We start from the raw sequence: 21,183 nt of genomic DNA, 5'->3' as shown, positions 1-21,183 counted from the left end.
TATATATATATTTGACTGTGACATAGCTGGAACGTAAGGGCTGAGGTAGCTTGAGTTACCTGTCTTGAACTTCAGAATAATCCTTCAAAGTTGAAGGCACGTGTTTTCTTATAATGGGCTTAATTACCTTTGTGTTGGGCAAGGATACTGACCTACATCAGTGATTCCTTCTAAATATTGCCAAATGCAAATGACACTTTTTCAAACATATAAACACCAGCCTACTTGCATTGCTTTTCATGTATTGCTCTTGATGTAAATGTTACCCATTGTCCTGTAGTGCTGTGGTGGTAGAAGCTGATCTGGAATTAACTTAATCAAAACATGCCTGTGTGGTATTGATGCAGATATGGATGAATGCAGATACTTTCTAGTCCTATCAGACTGATGTCTATTGGCTCGAAGGGAGACCAAGAAAAAAATACTACCTGTGGACACAGTCACAGTGAGCTCTCAACAGCTGGACTTGACTAACGCTATTTAGAGCTAGATTTCAGTCCATATGGGCATTATCCATATGTCTGAAGATTGACTTGAAAAAAAATTACAGCCGTCTCTGTTCTGACTCATTGTCAGACTGGTGGTGGGAGTGATGTAACTTCAAAGCTAGGACAAAAGTAACATAATACCAAGTAATAATCAGACCCTAAAAGCAAGAGAATAAAAATGGGACCCTGGCTTAATAGTCCAAAGTGGGAGAGGGAACTAGCTGAATGCTGAGCAATGCCATTAAGACTATGCCATCTGCAGCAATATTCATTTGAAATGCTTGAGAGAAACAGGCCACAGCTCAAATGTAGGGTCAAGTGAATTTCTTCATTAGACAACCGAATCTGAAGCCTTAACAGCATATTGAAAAGTGATCAGAAGCAGAATTTGTCTCTTTAAGTAGCTTAATTTTACTAACATACATCTCTCATTTGTATACCTGTACAATCTTATGGATTTTAGTGAGACTGCCTGCATATAACTGAGAGTAGAATTTAGTCCACTGGGTTTATTTTTTCTAAAGTTAGTTTAGCTTTTTTAAAAATAACGAGCTTTGGTTACAATATGCACGTACTCACTAATGAGCTGAATTGTGACAGTTTATAAGCCTCCTATAAACCTTCTTAATTAAATCCTTTTATAAACACATCTTAATTTTTTGTATTTAACATTTAAAATTTTTTTGGGCATAAGCTTTTGTGGGCTAAAACCCACTTCATCGGATTTATGCAGTGGAAAATACAGTAAGAAGATATATATATATATAGATATATAGATATATAGATATATACACACACAAAACATGAACAAATTCAAGCCTTGAATAAAGACTGGGGGTGGATGGGTCATTACACAAAGTAAAAACTATTTCCCCATGCTAATTTTCCCCTACTATTACTCACACCTTCTTGGCAACTGTTTGAAATGGGCCATTCTGATTATCACTACATTTTTTTTTCCCACTGATGATAGCCCACCTTAATTGATTAGTCTCATTAGAGTTGGTATGGCAACATCCAGGGGCGGCTCTAGGCATTTTGCCGCCCCAAGCACGGCAGGCAGGCCGCCTTCGGCGGCTTGACTGCAGAGGGTCCGCTGAAGCCGCCGGACCAGTGGACCCTCCGCAGGCAAGCTGCCAAAGGCAGCCTGCCTGCCGCCCTCGCGGCGACCGGCAGAGCACCCCCAGTGGCTTGCCACCCCAAGCACGCGCTTGGCATGCTGGGGCCTGGAGCCGCCCCTGGCAACACCCATTTTTTCATGTTCTCTGTGTGTATATATCTTCCTACTGTATTTTCCACTGCGTGCATCCAATGAAGTGGGTTTTAGCCCATGATAGCTTATGCTCAAATAAATTTGTTAGTCTCTAAGATGCCACAAGTACTGCTGTTCTTTTTGTGGATACAGACTAACACAGTTGCTACTCTGAAATCTATGAAAGGGAAAATGTGTCTTGAAAAATCAGTTTCTGGATTCACAAACACTAAAATAGATTAATCCTAATTGTATGGATTTTGCATAATGCTATGTCAGGACAGAGTTAAGGTTTCTACTGAAAGAGAAAAATACGCTTATGAAGACGATTAATGGGAGAAAGAGTTTAAATTCATAAAGAAACAGAACAAAGAAAAGTAGCCTATACACAGAATTTCAATGAGTTTTAACTATGCGGGGACTCTAAGGAATGGTGTTCTGTTACTGAGATTTATAGGGGCAAAAAACTGATACTGGATGCATAATTTCTTATGGTCCATTTTTACTTCAAAGTTGTCAGAAAATTCATTCTGTACCTCAAAAGTGTGTGCTTTAGTCTTGGGAAACAAATTTTTCATGCAGAAGAGGTTGAATCATTGCTTTAAGTTCAAAACTGAAGTCAGCATTAATGAATCACAGCCAAAGCCTCCTTAAAATATTATGTTAAAAAACTATACTAAATGGATGTTACTGAGGTGACAAAGCCAAACAGTCAGTAAGTGCCAGAACTAAGGTTCCCTGTGCAACCTTATTCATTCCTCATTGTGCACATTCATCCTGGACACTGAAAAGGGAAGAGAACCTGTCGAAAAAACAGATGTGATTGTGGAATTAACTTAGTGTATTATGATTCCGTCTTTAATTTTCTGTGGCGTAGTCTGAGCATAAGATGGAGAAGCAGAGACTGATGCTGGCTCCCCCGTCAAATAACTTAGCTTCTCTTCATCTCTCTCTGCTATGGAGGTACTTGGTATAGATCTTTGAAGATGGAAAATGCTATTCAAAAGCTCTGTATTATCACTGCATAAGATTTTATTGAGACAGAGCCTTTTTAAGTCTGAAAATTCAGTTCCCAAGACAATTGTCAATTCTGTAAGTGACATGAAAGCAGCTTAATGTATGAGCAAATTATTTGTAGACAGGTTATAGAAAAATGCAGTGCTTTGACATCTATGGTTAAAAGGCACTAGTTAGGTATTGTTTTAAATGTGGAAGGGGGTCCAACTGAGGTTAATTGAGCACCCCTTATTGCTGGCATTTAGTAACTTTTGAGTTGTTTACTTTGCAACCTAAATACTATTTGTTTTATGTAATTTCCTATATCCTTTTCTTAAAAAGATAAAGGCAAAAACAGTTATTTTATATGCAACTACCTCCCCATCATGCATCATTAGCAGGGTTGGAAATGTGAGATTTAATCATTGCAACACAGACTTCTACCCTTTGAGATCCTGGACTAATTAGCAACAAGCTAAGGCTGTTACCCAGAAAGGTGGTTGGCTTCTGGCATCATGTGCTGGAACCAGAGGGTGGTCAGGGGAAAATGAGATAGGCCTTTTCTCCTACCCTGGAAGTTGGAGGTGCTCCAGTACTCTGTGGTGCTCTCAGGGGAACTGCATTTTTCAAGGGCATATAACTTGGCCAAATTTGGGCAGATTTTCCTGGGGACTGCAGAAGGCACATACCTCACATGAGATCCACCCATCTGCCAAATTTGAAGTCCTTGCTCCAAAGAATGGGTATGTTGCTATTCAAAAAGAGGTGACAGAATTTTAACATAAGTAAAAAATAAAATAAAAAATCCCCTACACTAAGTCTCAGAACAGCCAATCCATTTTGACTGAAAGTTCAAAGAAAAAAATTCAGCCTGAGAGAGACATCCAACATGGAAACGTTCATCCCAAACAATTAGTTTGACAAAGTTAGAATCAACTGAAATGGAGTCTTACAATGGGAAATGTCTGACCACCATAGCTACAGGTGATGCTACTAATCCTGTCTATAATAATGGATATAGGGAGAAATTCTGGCCCTAATGAAGTCAATTGGAGTTGTATCGTTGGCTTTAGCAGGGCCAAAATTTCAGCCTGAGCTTGATAATTCCAAACTTAATATTTCAATAGTCTTGTAATAATATATCCCTAATACTTTGAGATATTTTCCTTGATATGATAAATTAATTGGCATTGATGTGATTACAAAATCTTCAAAGGTCTAAACATCCCCCGTCCCTGAAAAGCACCTCTTTTTTACCTGTTTTTAGAGGTCTTGGGCTTCCAGCACACTAGGTTTCTGGTTTACTGAACTTCTGGAAAGAAACCGTCAGTTTTACTACTGGATATTTGAGGGCCGACCAAACTGCTTCTGGATGACAGGGTTCTTTAACCCGCAAGGATTTTTGACTGCAATGAGACAGGTGAATTGTTTTCTTTTCATATTACCCTTTCAATAATATTCCCTCTTTATTATAGCTTGCATGGGAAGGGTGTGTGTGTGTGTGTGTGTGTGTGTGTGTGTGTGTGAGAGAGAGAGAGAGAGAAGGAATATTTTCTTTTGTTTGTTGAACTACTTTGCCCTTTTAGGATTAGATTCTGCCCTTGATTACATCAGACATGTTAGAAGGGGAGCTAAGGGACAGCTGAAATCCCCAGGACAATTTTTTGCTGTCTTAGCAGTCATATCTGCCATGTTACACTTGAATATGGTGCACTGTACTTACTATTTTGGGCCCACCCATCTTCATGCCAAGGGCTGCCATAGAGGGTCTCTGGGAGGGAGTAGAGATCAGATATGGTAAACCCACAGAAAAAACGCAGAAATTGGGCTTGTTTTTGGCTTAATTGGCTTGTGAGTTGCTTGTTGGCTAGTTTTTGGCTTGTAGCTTGTTGCTTGTTTGGCTTGTTGCTTCTTTTTTTTGATCAGCTCCCGGCAAGGGTGGGCAAGCAGAGGCAGGGAGCGGGGGGAAGAGGATGGAGTCAGGGTGAACAGCAGGCTCACCACAGTCCCAGACTGTATGCTGGGGGGGATCTATTCACATAGAGTGTTGGGGTTCTTAGGAATTGGCTTGTTTTGGCCTTGTTTTGAAATTGGATTAGCTTGATTTTTGGCTTATTGTGAAAGTTAGGGTGCTTATTTACCATGTGAAAGTTGGCAACTGTGGTGGAGATACTATGTTCTTCACCTGGGTTCCGAACAGCCCCTCTGGGAGTGAGGGGTGCAAAGGGTAGGAAATCCTTGTGCCCTTTTTGTCTTTGCACACTCACACAAGGGCTGTCCAGGGCCCTTGTTCTCTGTCCTCTTCAGTGCTTAGCCTATCTGGAAAGTTTCCAGAAAAAATGAAGTTAGTCCTCTTTGTCACACCTGGAGGTCAGAAGTTGAAGCAGAGTAGCTTCTTTCAGTGAAGAATATGAAATTGCACATATCTCTTCCATACAGACAATCTGTAAACATGGTGGTTATTATGTTTCTGGCTAAAGGTTTATCTAGGAGTTAAATCAGTTTGAGCTAGCTTTGGATTGTAGGAATCTAAAAGCTACTGGGTATAGACAGCCATACTCAGAGGAGGTATTCAATGGAATATATACCTCTTGGAATGTGGAATTAGGGTTTAGATAGTTGAGGGCAGGGAGAATCTTTAGTTGGAAACCCCAGGACCTTTTAGGCAGGGACAGTCAAACAAAAAAGTTTGAAATGCTTAAAAAGTTGAGATTTGGAGTAGAGATAGGTCAGAGGATCTGCAGAGAAACAGACTGTAACACAGACCCCTGATGCTATCACATCAGGGTAAGTGGAGGCCAAATTTAGGTAAGACCATATGCCTGTAGTCTTTTGTTATTTTAATCCTTGACTCTCTACTTGTAATGTTCCTTTGAATAAATAAATCATAGTTGCTTTCAATAAGCTGTCCTAAGTCACTGCCATTTCGTACTGGTCATAAGCACCTAGAGAGAATTCTGTAGCAGGGGCTGAAACCAGTTGAGCTTTCAGAGGTAATACAATTCTTGCATACAGGGGATGCTGTAACCTGATGATTCAACCTAAAAGTGGGGTGAACTGCAGGGTTTCCACTGTTAAAGAATGCAGATTTAGGCATATCACTTGCAAAGGATGCCTATGGGAGTGAATGAAAGAGTGGTCAAAAGTACAATGCACCCCTGCACTGTAATATACTTTATTGCCTTACTCCAGATCTGAAGGCTGGTAAGTAATCACTTTCTTCAGCAAGTATCTCCCGAAATCAAACAACCAGATGACATAAAAGAGGCTTTTATTATAAGGTATGTGTAGTGGGGTGGCTGCCCCACTCCAGTAAAACAAGGGTTAAAAGCAGCCAAACTAGGCTGATTGGGGAAGCTCAATCAGGACCCCGCTGTCCCTGGGCTGGGGGCCAGGAGCTGAAGGAGTCTCACTCTAGCTCTGGAGTGGGAAGGGCTAGTGGCCTGGGAGTAGGGTATCGAATGTAGAGCAGTGCTGGGGAAGGGCAAATGGAGCCGGGGAGCTCCAGCCTGGTAAACCCCCAGGCTGTAGGCCTTGTTGAAGGTACTGGGGGTGCAGAGGTGTAGCCCAGGAATAGGCAGAGGCAGCAGGTCCTAACCCCTTGCCAATGATGAGTGGCCTTTACAGACTGCAGATTGCCCCAGTGAGTGGGAGCTAGATGACGACTGGCAGTAGCCTCTGAGGCAAGGTGGGTGTAGAGGGTTGGGATCTCCCCTCCCTGAGAGGGGAGACTCAGACTGTGGGTTACTGCTGGGGGCCGAACTCAGAGGAAAAGGGGCACCAGGGTCTGGGAGGAACATGGGGGCCTTAAGGCAGGCGAGACACGGGCCTGCAGAGGGTACTCCAGGCTGGAAAAGAACTAATTCCCAGGATAATCAGCAAGAAGCGCCACGCTGGTGAGTCTCACTTCACTACAGTATGTCAGAAGAATCTTGGAATCAGAAATGACATTTAAAAATATAGTGTAGATAATACACACAAACTGCACGCCTAAAGAAAAATTAAACACAAATCAAATCTCAAGGGTTACCATGTTGCATTGTGTGCCTGGTTTATGGCAGAAAGTGTCCTTCCAGCCTTATATAGTGGAGTGACACACTTCACTTCCCAGAAAGAACAGAGTTTTCCAATAATACAACTGCATGTAGTTCCAGCGAGTACATAACCATGTTGATTTAGGAATCTTTTACTCAATGATTGTGTGTTAACTTAATGTTCCCACTCTTCCAGGAAGCAGTCGCTCTTAAGGTTCACACTCAGATAAGCCAGTTAGGCATATCATTGACTGGATATTTTATGGCTCTCCTCCTAAGTCATAATACTTACATTAATGAGCTATAATGTTACAAATATAACATTGAAAATCGCACATACAGATAAATCCATTCAGACCTCTTTTTAATAATATATCATCAAGGAAAGATTTCCTGGCACTCCCAGGAAAAATCAGCCTAATGGTCAGGCTGTTTTTCTTATGCTGTCCTGACCTTTAAGATAAGCTACCTTTCCCAGACCTGAGGAAGAGCTCTGCATAAGGTTGAAAGCTTGTTTCTTTCATCAGCAGAATTTGTTCCAATAAAAGATATTACCTCTCCCACCTTGTCTTTCTAATATCCTCTGACCGATACAGCTACAGCATTGCAAACTGACCTTTAAAAGGCAGACGTGTTTAACTCTGGTACCTTTTTAGTGCATTTTTCATTATTTATTTATCTGGAAGGGAAAATGAATCTAAAAATGACTTATCTCAAAGTGCATTTTTTGTGGAGGAGAAGGGTGGTTGGCAACAAAGTATTTAATTTGCTATGAAATGAACACACTGCTGCTGGGCTGGAGGGAAATAATGCTGCTTTAATCATAGAGAGTACTGCAGAAAAGGTAAATGTTTGCTTTTATGATAATTTAAAGTACTCTGTACCCCGCTATAACGTGGCTCGATATAACACGGGTTCATGTATAGCGCGGTAGCAGCGGGACTCTGGTGGCACTTTAATGGGTCCGGGGCTCCAGCTCCTGCAGGGAGCCCTGGGCCCTTTAAATCTCACTGGAGCCCTGCCGCCACTGCCCCGGGGCTGCGGCAGCGAGGTTCACCGGCGATGGAAAGGGCCCGGGGCTCCAGCTGTTGTGGAGTGCCCAGGGCCCTTTAAATCACCACTGGAGCCCCGCCACCGCTACCCCGGGGCTGCAGCAGTGGTGCTCGGCTGGCGATTTAAAGGGCCCGGGCTCCCTGCAGCAGCCAGAGCCCGGAACTCTTTAAATCACAGCTGGAGCCCTGCTGCCCCTACTCTGATATAATGGGGCTTAGCTATAACATGGTAGGGATTTCGGGCTCCCCACAACCATGCTATAGAGGGGTAGAGGTGTAATTAACTTTGTGATAATGCAGGATTAAGGATGGCTCTGTATGCACTGAAATCATTGTCCTAAATCATAGGCACTCTTCATAATTTTACCCATAGTCTTCATTGTTGCTTTGAATAGGAAATAACTCGAGCCAACAAAGGATGGGCACTTGATAGTGTAGCACTGTGCAATGAAGTCACCAAGTGGATGAAGGATGACATCACAACTTCTCCTCCTGAGGGTGTCTATGTATATGGACTCTATCTGGAAGGAGCTGGTTGGGACAGAAGAAATTTTAAAATCATTGAGTCTAAGCCTAAGGTGCTCTTTGAAATGATGCCTGTCATACGGATTTATGCAGAGAACAACAGTAAGTGATTAACTTCAGGTTTTGCTGTATTGATAGCAGCTTAATTTTAATTTGTGTTTACATATACTTGACCAATTGTTAATAATTCTTCAGAGCATAGAGGTGTTATGTTTGTGGACGGCTTCTAGGATCTACTGGAAAACAATCAAGATTTGAAATCATACTTTATGAATAGTAATAAATGGTTCCTGCCTTGAAAGCTGACACTCTAATTAAGTTAAAAACATATGTCACAATACTGTTGTTGCTGTAGTTTTGGAATATATGCAATTACAAATGATTCCTAACCTCTTTTACCGCTGCAAGACTGTAGCATTTTGTCTTCCACTTCTAATGTGCTTAAACATTATATAACAAAATGTATGTTCAAGTCTCAGAATTCTGGTGTACCCCAGTAGTGGTGTTACAGCATAACAGTGGAAGCAGAAACCATTTTATCCCCCCCCCCTCACAGTTTTTTGGACTACCTACAATACTGAAGTCCATTGTAAATGAAGTAGGAATCCTTTTTCTAATTGAATATTTGTCTGATAGCCCAAAATATCACTGGGGCTACATGGAGAACTTAGGCTTCTTTACAAGAATGAAGGCCAAACTCTGCAATAGGGCTGACCCTAGACCAAACCCGGGGCCCTCAGCAAGGAGCGTCTTCGGTGCCTCCCCTCCTCCCTTTGTTAAACATTTGAATACCTAATTTTTTATTGCGCTTGTATTGCATTTCATGACTTTGATGCATGATTTGCATGCATGATGTATCACTGTCATATAAGACAATAAATTTGCATGCTAGAATTTGTAAATCAGTATTTATTATAAGCACCCTGTCATAAACAGATAGCTAAGGGTTAATGTCTCTTTCACCTGAAACACCTGACCAGAGAACCAATCAGGAAACTGGATTTTTTCAACTTTGGGTGGAGGGAAGTGTGTCTCTGAGTCTTTTGGCTGCCTGCCTGCTTCTCTGAGCTTTGGAGAAGTACTTTCTACTTTCTAGTCTTCTGTTTCTAAGAGTAAGGACAAAGAGATCAGATAGTAAGTTATATGGTTTCTTTTCTTTGGTATTTGCATGAATATAAGTGCTGGGTGCTTTGATTTGTATTCTTTTTGAATAAGGCTGTTTATTCAATATTCTTTTAAGCAATTGACCCTGTGTTGTATCATCTTAATACAGAGAGAACATTTGTATTTTTCTTTCTTTTTTATATAAAGTTTTCTTTTAAGACCTGTTGGAGTTTTTCTTTACTTCAGGGAAATTAAGTCTGTACTCACCAGGGAATTGGTGGGAGGAAGAAATCAAGGGGAGAGCTGTGTGTTGGATTGCTAGCCTGATTTTGCATTTCCTCTGGGTGAAGAGGAAAGTGCTTTTGTTCCAGGATTGGGAACGGAGAGGGGGACTCACTCTGCGTAGTTTCACAGAGCTTGTGTCTGTGTATCTCTCCAGGAGCACCTGGAGGGGGGAAGGGAATCAGGATTATTTCCCTTTGTTGTGAGACTCAAGGGATTTGGGTCTTGTGGTCCCCAGGGAAGGTTTTTCAGGGGGACCAGAGTGCCCCAAAACACTCTAATTTTTTGGGTGGTGGCAGCAGTACCAGGTCCAAGCTGGTAACTAAGCTTGGAGGTTTTCATGCTAACCCCCAAATTTTGGACGCTAAGGTCCAGAATCTGGGAATAAGGTTATGTCATGGTGGCAGTGGCGGGAGATAGACAGAATCCAGAAGCCAGTAGGAATATTATATTTTTCTTTTCTCTGCTAAGGGTTTTTTTAGCAGAGAGAAACAGTTTGGTTTTAAAAGGGAACCAGAGAGAATTTTTTTTTTTCTGCTCTCTCTAGCAGTTTGTGGCTTGCATAGTAAGCAAGAAGCCATTAGCAGACTATTGACAGTCTATTGTCACACAATAGCACTCCCATTGAGAGTCATACCAGCACTCTATATGCATGCAAATAAAGTGGTTTTTCTGGTTTCCCTTCATTGAACATTAGCTAGAGAGAGAAAGGGAAAAAAGCACTGTTGCTAGGCAGACTTCAGGAGGCAACAGAGCCTGCAGTTCAAAAGAGAAACACCGGAGGGCACCCCAACACAAGAAAACAGGAACCATGTCTACCAGGACAAAAATGGAGGCCGAAGCCCAATTAAAAGAAGCTGAACACAGGCGACAACTGGAAATGAAACAAAAAGAGATGGAGATAAAAGAAAAGGAAGAAAGCATCAAACTGGCAGCCTTCCAAAGAGAACAGGCAGCCCAAGAGGCAGCACACAAAAGAAAACTAGAAGAAGAAGAGGTGGCCCACCGCCGAGAAATGGAAAAGCACCAAAAAGAAATGGAAAAACACCAAAAAGAAATGGAAAAACACCAAAAAGAAATGGAAAAACACCAAAAAGAGAATGAAGAGAAGGAAAAACAGAGAAAACATGAACTGGAGATGGCAAAAGCTGGGCTGCATGTGCCAGCCAACCCTAACAACCCGGCGCCAATTATTGCTCCACAGCACAGGAAATTTCCCACCTACAAGGCAGGTGATGACACCGAGGCCTTCTTGGAAAATTTTGAAAGAGCCTGTCTTGGGTACAGCATCCCCGAAGACCAGTACATGGTAGAATTAAGGCCACACCTCAGTGGACCTTTAGCAGAGGTGGCAGCTGAAATGCCCAAGCCGCAAATGAATGACTATAAACTTTTTCAAACCAAGGCCAGATACAGGATGGGGATAACCCCAGATCATGCCCGTCGGCGCTTCAGAACCCAAAAATGGAAACCAGAGGTGTCATTTCCCAAACACGCCTACTACATTGCAAAAAACTATGAGGCCTGGTTAACAGGAAACAACATTCAAACCTTGGAAGAAGTGAACCTCCTCATACAAATGGAGCAGTTCTTGGATGGTGTTCCTGAAGACATCACACGGTACATACAAGATAGAAATCCCAAAACTATCGCTGAGGCGGGGGAGATTGGAGCCAAATGGATGGAACTGGCAGAAAGCAAAAAAGCTACTGTCAAGGGGAACGATTACCCCAGGGGGCACACAGACCATAAACCCTACAACCGAGGACAGCCAAAGACCCTACATACCACCCAAGTAAGCCACAGATACCCTACTCTTCAACCTCACCAGTCTCCAGTAACTCCCCTCGGCCCAATGACCCATCAGATGGAAGATGCTTTAAGTGTAATGAACCGGGACATATCAAGGCCAACTGTCCCAAGAACACCATGCGAGTGCAATTCATTACACCACCATCACACCAAAGATCCCCAGGCCCGGATGCCTCTCAAATACCCTTGGAGCGAAGGGAAAATTTGAGAGTGGGCGGAAAGAAGGTTACTGCGTGGAGAGACACGGGGGCACAAGTGTCAGCTATCCACCAATCCTTCGTTGACCCCAAATTCATCAACCCAAAGGCCAAAGTTACAATTTACCCCTTCATGTCACAAGCTGTAGACTTGCCTACAGCTCAACTGCCTGTCCAGTACAAAGGCTGGTCAGGAATGTGGACTTTTGCAGTCTATGACAATTATCCTATCCCCATGCTACTGGGGGAAGACTTGGCCAACCAGGTGAGGCGGGCCAAGAGAGTGGGAATGGTTACCCGTAGCCAAACCAGGCAAGCTTCCAGACCCATTCCTGTTCCTGAGCCGTCCACAGAAGCCCAGTCTGTGTTACCAGAGACCCAGACAGAGGCAGTGGACCCGGATTCCATGCCTACCACTGAAACAGCCACAGCATCTCCAGTCCCAGGCCCGGAACTGGAACAGCAACCAGCACCAGCAAGTGCAACCACATCTTCAAACTCAACGCCAGAGGGCGCCAGCAAGCCAGAACTGGCAGAAGCAAAAGACAGCCATACCCAAAAGGCTCAGCCAGAGCCTGAAATACCCTCAGGTGCACCAGCGGAGAGCGGTTCACCAGCACGAAAACAACCCCATCACCTACATCGCTTCCAGAGGGACCAAGCCCAAGTCCACAGTCTGAGGAAGAACTGGTGACCCCAGCCTCAAGGGAACAGTTCCAGGCTGAGCAGGAAGCAGATGACAGCCTTCAGAAAGCTTGGGCGGCGGCACGGAGCACCCCACCGCCTCTCAGCTCTTCTAATCGATCCCGGTTTGTTATAGACCAAGGACTTTTATACAAGGAAATTCTTTCTGGTGGACACCGGGAAGAATGGCAGCCGCAAAAACAGTTGGTGGTTCCAACTAAGTACCGGGGGAAGCTCTTAAGCTTAGCCCATGATCATCCCAGTGGCCATGCTGGGGTGAACAGAACCAAGGACCGGTTGGGGAAGTCCTTCCACTGGGAGGGGATGGGCAAGGACGTTGCCAAGTATGTCCGGTCTTGTGAGGTATGCCAAAGAGTGGGAAAGCCTCAAGACCAGGTCAAGGCCCCTCTCCAGCCACTCCCCATAATTGAGGTCCCATTTCAGCGAGTAGCTGTGGATATTCTGGGCCCTTTCCCAAAAAAGACGCCCAGAGGAAAGCAGTACGTACTGACTTTAGTGGACTTTGCTACCCGATGGCCAGAAGCAGTAGCTCTAGGCAACACCAGGGCTAACACTGTGTGCCTGGCCCTAACAGACATCTTTGCCAGGGTAGGTTGGCCCTCTGACATCCTTACAGATTCAGGGTCTAATTTCCTGGCAGGGACCATGGAAAAACTGTGGGAAACTCATGGGGTGAATCACTTGGTTGCCACCCCGTACCACCATCAAACCAATGGCCTGGTGGAAAGGTTCAATGGAACTTTGGGGGCCATGATAAGAAAATTCATCAACGAATTCTCCAATAATTGGGACCTAGTGTTGCAGCAGTTGCTGTTTGCCTACAGGGCTGTACCACATCCCAGTTTAGGGTTTTCACCATTTGAACTTGTGTATGGTCACGAGGTTAAGGCGCCAGTACAGTTGGTGAAGCAGCAATGGGAGGGGTTTACGCCTTCTCCAGGAACTAACATTCTGGACTTTGTAAGCAACCTACAAAGCACCCTCCGACACTCTTTAGCCCTTGCTAGAGAGAACCTAAAGGATGCTCAAGAAGAGCAAAAGGCCTGGTATGACAGACATGCCAGAGAACGTTCCTTCAAGGTAGGAGACCAGGTTATGGTCTTGAAGGCGCAACAGGCCCATAAGATGGAAGCATCATGGGAAGGGCCATTCACGGTCCAAGAGCGCCTGGGAGCTGTAAACTACCTCATAGCATTTCCCAATTCCTCACTAAAGCCTAAAGTGTACCATGTTAATTCTCTCAAGCCTTTCTATTCCAGAGACTTACAGGTTTGTCAGTTTACAGTCCAGGGAGATGATGCTGAGTGGCCTGACGGTGTCTACTACGACGGGAAAAAAGACGGTGGCGTGGAAGAGGTGAACCTCTCAACCACCCTGGAACGTCTGCAGCGGCAACAAATCAAGGAGCTGTGCACTAGCTTCGCCCCATTGTTCTCAGCCACCCCAGGACGGACTGAACGGGCATACCACTCCATTGATACAGGTAATGCTCACCCAATCAGAACCCCACCCTACCGGGTGTCTCCTCATGCCCAAGCTGCTATAGAACGGGAGATCCAGAACATGCTACAGATGGGTATAATCCGCTCATCTACCAGTGCATGGGCATCTCCAGTGGTTCTGGTACCCAAACCAGATGGGAAATACGCTTTTGCGTGGACTACCGTAAGCTAAATGCGGTAACTCGTCCGGACAACTATCCAATGCCCACGCACTGATGAGCTATTGGAAAAGTTGGGACGTGCCCAGTTCATCTCTACAATAGACTTAACCAAGGGGTACTGGCAAGTACCGCTAGATGAACCCGCCAAGGAGAGGTCAGCATTCGTCACCCATGCGGGGGTGTATGAATTCAATGTCCTTCCTTTCGGCCTTCGAAATGCGCCCGCCACCTTCCAGAGGCTGGTAGATGGTCTACTAGCTGGACTGGGAGAATTCGCAGTTGCCTACCTCGATGATGTGGCCATTTTTTCAGACTCCTGGCCAGAACACCTTACTACACCTGGAAAAGGTCTTGAGCGCATCAGGCAGGCAGGACTAACTGTTAAGGCCAAAAATTGTCAAATAGGCCAAACAGAGTGACTTACCTGGGCACCAGGTGGGTCGAGGAACCATAAACCCCCTACAGGCCAAGGTGGATGCTATCCAAAAGTGGCCTGTCCCAAGGTCAAAAAAACAGGTCCAATCCTTCTTAGGCTTGGCCGGATACTACAGGCGATTTGTACCACACTACAGCCAAATCGCTGCCCCATTGACCGACCTAACCAAAAAGACCCAGCCAAATGCCGTTAAGTGGAACTAATGAGTGTCAAAAAGCCTTACCCAGCTTAAGGCAACGCTCATGTCTGACCCTGTACTCAGGGCCCCGGACTTTGACAAGCCATTCCTAGTAACCACGGATGCATCTGAGCGTGGTATAGGAGCAGTACTCATGCAGGAAGCAACAGATCACAACTTCCATCCTGTCGTGTTTCTCAGCAAAAAACTGTCTGAGAGGGAAGTCACTGGTCAGTCAGTGAAAAGGAATGCTATGCCATTGTGTACGCCCTGGAGAAGCTACGCCCATATGTTTGGGGACGGCGGGTTCCAACTACAAACTGACCATGCTGCACTAAAGTGGCTTCATACTGCCAAGGGGAACAACAAGAAACTTCTTCGTGGGTTTAGCTCTCCAAGATTTTGATTTTAAAATTCAACACATCACAGGAGCTTCTAACAAAGTTGCTGATGCACTCTCCCGTGAGAGTTTCCCAGAATCCAGTAGTTAAAAAGTGTTCTTAAAGTGTAAAAGTCTGTTAGTTATATACTTAGGGGTATATGTAAAGGTGCATGTGTTGTATTAATCTGTTTATTTTCAAGTTCTAGAAGGAAATTGCCGCCAGTGAGCTTCCCCACTGTCTGCAATTTGGGGGGCGTGTCATAAACAGATAGCTAAGGGTTAATGTCTCTTTCACCTGAAACACCTGACCAGAGAACCAATCAGGAAAACTGGATTTTTTCAACTTTGGGTGGAGGGGAAGTGTGTCTCTGAGTCTTTGGCTGCCTGCCTGCTTCTCTGAGCTTTGGAGAAGTACTTTCTACTTTCTAGTCTTCTGTTTCTAAGAGTAAGGACAAAGAGATCAGATAGTAAGTTATATGGTTCTTTTCTTTGGTATTTGCATGAATATAAGTGCTGGGTGCTTTGATTTGTATTCTTTTTGAATAAGGCTGTTTATTCAATATTCTTTTAAGCAATTGACCCTGTGTTGTATCATCTTAATACGAGAGAACATTTGTATTTTTTCTTTCTTTTATATAAAGTTTCTTTAAGACCTGTTGGAGTTTTCTTTACTTCAGGGAAATTAAGTCTGTACTCACCAGGGAATTGGTGGGAGGAAGAAATCAAGGGGAGAGCTGTGTGTTGGATTGCTAGCCTGATTTTGCATTTCCTCTGGGTGAAGAGGAAGTGCTTTTGTTCCAGGATTGGGAACGGAGAGGGGGACTCACTCTGCGTAGTTTCACAGAGCTTGTGTCTGTGTATCTCTCCAGGAGCACCTGGAGGGGGGAAGGGAATCAGGATTATTTCCCTTTGTTGTGAGACTCAAGGGATTTGGGTCTTGTGGTCCCCAGGGAAGGTTTTTCAGGGGGGACCAGAGTGCCCCAAACACTCTAATTTTTTGGGTGGTGGCAGCAGTACCAGGTCCAAGCTGGTAACTAAGCTTGGAGGTTTTCATGCTAACCCCCAAATTTTGGACGCTAAGGTCCAGAATCTGGGAATAAGGTTATGTCACACCCCCCCAAAAAAAGTTTCCTTTAAGCTTATAGAAACTTTTTTAATGTTAAGATAACCTTAAATGTACTAACATCAAGTAATTGAACTGTGCACCAATATTGGGTAGAGCAGTGTTATAGTGTTACAGTAGGTGATAACAAATCTTCCTGTAAATAATATCTTTTCATTGTGACTAGTGTCGGGAGTGAAGTCCATTATTATGGTGTAGTCCTTTGCTTTGTTGAATCGAATCAATATGTTATCAAGCACCTTCCTTGCCATAAGGTCAATCAGTTAGTTTTGAATTTTTTTGCTGCCATAATGGTGCATAGCTTCTTCATCATAGAATATCAGGGTTGGAAGGAACCTCAGGAGGTCACCTTGTCCAACCCCCATGAACTACTCAACATAGATGCTCACGCATGACTTCATCATATTTTCCAAGTTGCTCTACCAAACCATAGAAATTACTGTAATATTCAGTGAACAACTTATCCGATGAGCCCCAGAAAGCCAAATTATTTTTTGCAAGGAAGAGAGTAATTGAGATCAGATGCTGAAGCATGTTCCTCCAGTGTTGGATTTCTACATTAATAATGCACTGGTTTTCTATGTCTATACATTTATTCAGCTTGAGCCTTGACCTCCATCCATTTGGAGTAAGCTGTAAAAGAGCCAGATGTTGCTTTTCATGTTGCTTTAGAGCATAAACTAAGTTATGCCAGTAATTGTACCTGGAAAGAACAAGCAATGATTGGACATTCTTGTCAAATATTTTGCAACAAAAACAGAAAAATGTCAGTTGATTTTGAGTAAACTAGCCGAAGCTGATTCAGTTTCTCAACGTTTTCAAGCACTCTTTCTCAGCGTGACTTTGAGAAGTGTTGCTTCTGCTTATTTACTAGAAATGTCATATCCTCAGTTTTGCCTAGCCTGTTCAAAATTGTACGATTAATTATCAGCACAGTTTAGGATCGTCAGCCATAAAGCAGGATCTGATGTATAGATGTGTGGTGTGCAATTTTTCTCACTGCTGTTTCTGTCATTATGAGAGGTTGATTGTTTTTTATTGTTTCTCTCCTTTTCATGTGAGCCACATTCTTCTTTGTCATTACTCTCCTTTATGCTACCATTCCTTCTCTTCAGGTAAATCTGCTAACTTCTGAGTAATAGGACTTCTATCATTTATGCTTCGTTCCTCAATTTCTTCTGCACTGGGACGATCACTGTTGCCTAAAGCCCAGTCTATGTTGTTCTGTTTCAGATATTTCCCCCTCAAATTTGTCCCTTGCTAGAAACTAGATTGCAGTTGAGCTTTTTGGTTCCTATACTGAACTCGTGAAGGCTTCTTCGGGGGCATCTTTTATTTTCTACAGGAGAAAACACAGCATTAGGGAGAACAAAAGTCTATGTTCTGCAGTGGTAGAAAGTCATCAAACATTATGTGTTAACCATGGCAAAAGTAGTAATGTATTTCTTGTTGCGTAGATAGGGGTTTGATAGATCTCATTAAATATGCCCTTTATTAGTCTCTAATTACACTCTTCAAATACACTTTCACAATTACACAATAAAACAAGGTTCACAATATTGCAGCTGGGCTCTCACTTCACTTTGTTCTTATATCTCACTGACTGACTGGTAACACCGCACCTCTCATATACCCATGAGTGCATGGTTGACAACATCCTAGGAGGTTCAAGGAAAATGTAGTTTTCAGAAAGTTGGGAAGGTTCCATGAGATGCTACAGAGGTCCAGAACATTCTGGTTAGTAAAAAATTAATCCACATATGGAATACCTGAAACATTTTACTTCAAACATTCTATTTTCCCTTTTGTTGCTAACAACAAAAACAGCACCTCGAGCCTGGCAACCCAGGCAGTTGCCTGGGTCACCTGCCCCTAAATCTGGCCCTGAGGGCCATAGTATAGTTTGAGAACACATGCTAGTATTCATATAGCTTGCACACATGAATACAATAAAAATGAACGGATTTAACAATGTTCTTGGGAACTACTGTGTTATACCTAGGTGTTGATTGTACGCATAAATGTCGCAACACTGACGTTCTGTGAAGGAGGTTTGCTTGAGCAAACAAACCAAGTGAAAGGATTGAAAGAGCTGGTGGAGGTGGGATGACATTTGGGGCCACCAAAGAGGAAAAAACATGTCAGTCTGCACTCTATTCTGACAAGCTGGAGAACAGAAGGCAAGGCTATTCTGCTTTGTGGAACTGAATTTTTAATGTCTGAAAATGAAAGTAGGCAGTAGGAAATCAAATCCCACAGAAAACAGCTGAAAAGATATCGAATCATTTAGCTGTTAGAAACAGTCTGCTTACTGCTGTTTCCTGTGCTTTGCTATCAGAATTCCATGTTTGTTGCTTATCTTCTCTGACAGTACGTGGCATGCTCTTTTGTGTATGTCATTTGCTTACCAGGGGTAACATTTCTAAATGCCTATAATATGCAGTCTATCTGTATTTTCTGTATAATTACTATTCGCAGGAGTTACAACCTAATCATAAAAATTGTTTCAAACTGATTGACACATAAGATCTCAGCCTGGGAACAATTTAACACTAACTTGAATGAATCTGTTTAGCACAGTTTGAACTCTACAGATGTTTGGGAAGAAAGAAATAGAAGTCTTATTATCATAAACTGTATTACTTACAAAAAACAATTTGATAGATAAATAAGGCTCTGATTCAGCAAGCTGAAAATCATTATTATATTAAAAAGCAAATTAAAAACCAGCTTGAATACTGAATTACAAACACTTCTGTACATTAATCATATCTGGAATATTTTGTCCCAGTTTTTACAGTGAAGAATATCGGTGACAATGCATACTTCTGCAGCATGTAAATAATTGTACCGTACTGAAAAAGTATTTCAAAATAGATTAATAGATTTTAATAAAGGTAATTTTCACATCTTGATGTGTCAGCATGAAACATTCAAAATAGGAAGTAGAGTGAAGGGTGAAACTGCTAGCATCCTAGTCACTGCAGGATGCTCATTTAACTCCTTACTCTGTCAAGTACTATAGTTTAATACTAAATCCCCAAACTTACAAGAGTTGCACATGGTACTGTATGTGATCTGTTTTTCAAGTAGTAGCAAAAGAGCAAGGAGTGTGGTGTTAACTGAACTTCCTTTGCTTTTGTTGAGAAGAGCTATCAGCTACTGAACTTTGACTCGATGTATTTATATTTCTGTTTAGGTTGTGCTCTGCCTTCTAACATCCTATCTGTTCAGCCTCATTTCCCAGGGCATCTTTTCATGTGTGGTTTTCCCCCCCCCTCCATTTTCCTAGATTCGAAAGATCCTCATCTGTACTCATGTCCAATCTACAAAAAACCACATCGAACAGACCTGAATTATGTTGCTGCTGTGGACCTTAAAACCGTCCAACCTCCAGAGCACTGGATACTGCGTGGTGTAGCACTTCTTTGTGATGTCAAGTAATGTTAAATCAATTTTCACTTTCCCCCCTAGTGTTTCTCACCAGGATTTTAAGATATTTTTTTTTCTGCACATAATTTTAACATGAACATTAATGAAGAATGAGATTGATGATGGGTCACAAATTTTTCTTTTTCGTAGTTGTGCTCCCCCTTATTTCCACTCCTGCTTATCTACTAGAAGTTAGTTAGTGGGCTAAAGACATGTACTAAAAGAGAAGCCTTTCGGGACTGGATGGCTCAACTGAGTGACTATACCCACTCCTATTCACCTCTCAGGGCTTGTTTTCACTAGAAAATTGGGTATTTGAACAAATGCTGTTTAAACACAACATAGCCATGAGTGTAAATGAGCTGGCTGTCTTTAGCAGTGTCAGCTGGTCATGGCTAATGCTGCTGTTCCAGCAGTGCTCATCTGCAACCAGATTACAATGTTAAGCATACAGGTCCTGTCAGTGCTGACAGCTAAGGTGTGTTAAATGTTGTGTTAGTTAGCATAACTTCTCAATATCGTTTTCCAGTGTGACTCAGATTTCTAGTGAGGACCAGTCTGAATCCAACCCTAGGTCAGTGGTAAATGCAAAGTGGTATGCAGTCTGATCGCTGCTTGGGGGTTTGCATGAAATGAGTTTGTAGCATCAATCCAATTCCTACCTAGACAGGTGTGCACATTAGAGGCCATCACCCTAACAAATAAGTCTTATGGAAGTCTCAGCACAGAGGGTAAAAATGGAATGGGCATTCACTGTTTTAGCACCAAGAGGTAGGGAGGCTGTTTGTTCAGTGTGGGAAGCTAGCATTTCCTCCTTTTGCCTTAATTAACATAGGACTTTGCTGTCATTCTGCCTCACTAACGCACTAAATTCATTTAAAAATTCCATTTACCAGAAAAGTCTCATTTTCTATTCTCAGAAATATGGGCCACGAGTATTTGGAGTATTCTCATAAAACAAGATTAAATGAATAGGCAGCAGATTTAAAACAAACAAAAGAATGTATTTCTTCACACAATGCACAGTCAACCTGTGGAACTGTTTGCCAGAGGATGTTGTGAAGGCCAAGACAGGGTTCAAAAAAGAACTAGATAAATTCATGGAGGATAGGTCCATCAGTGTTTATTAGCCAGGATGGGCAGGGATGGTGTCCCTAGCCTCTGTTTGCCAGAAGCTGGGAATGAGCAACGGGATGGATCACTTGATGATTACCTGTTCTGTTTATTCCCTCTGGGGCACCTGACATTGGCCATGGTCGGAAGACAGGATACTGGGCTAGATGGACCTTTGGTCTGACCCAGCATGGCCATTCTTATATTGGAGGGAAACCTTTATGCAGGATACCCACATTAAGACCACCATTGTTATCTTTGCTTTGCTCTCATTTTGCAGTATTTTGCTTTCATGTCCCCTCCTTTTCTATCTTCCTTCCTTTTTTTCTGCCTGTCTTACTGCAGCCTTGTTGACTTTTCATCTACCGTAGAAACATTTCACACTGGGAGCTGGCTGGAGAGAGAAATG

At 42.9% G+C, this 21,183-nt stretch overlaps 1 protein-coding gene across 1 annotated transcript in view; it reads left to right on the top strand.

The window, feature by feature from the left end:
* The window catches only part of DNAH5 (dynein axonemal heavy chain 5), a 202,250-nt gene extending 181,553 nt beyond the window's left edge, over nucleotides 1-20,697 (top strand). The window contains 3 exon segments of the mRNA XM_030551718.1: nucleotides 4,004-4,156; nucleotides 8,218-8,449; nucleotides 19,522-20,697. Coding sequence (XP_030407578.1) covers nucleotides 4,004-4,156; nucleotides 8,218-8,449; nucleotides 19,522-19,673 — 537 coding nt within the window. The 3' untranslated portion in view covers nucleotides 19,674-20,697.
* Nucleotides 20,698-21,183: the final 486 nt, after the last annotated feature.

This window comes from Gopherus evgoodei, chromosome 2, assembly GCF_007399415.2.
Source record: "Gopherus evgoodei ecotype Sinaloan lineage chromosome 2, rGopEvg1_v1.p, whole genome shotgun sequence".
Classification (NCBI taxonomy): domain Eukaryota; kingdom Metazoa; phylum Chordata; order Testudines; family Testudinidae; genus Gopherus; species Gopherus evgoodei.
Note: the sequence above shows the minus strand (reverse complement) of the source record. Positions and strands in the feature narration are given on the sequence as shown.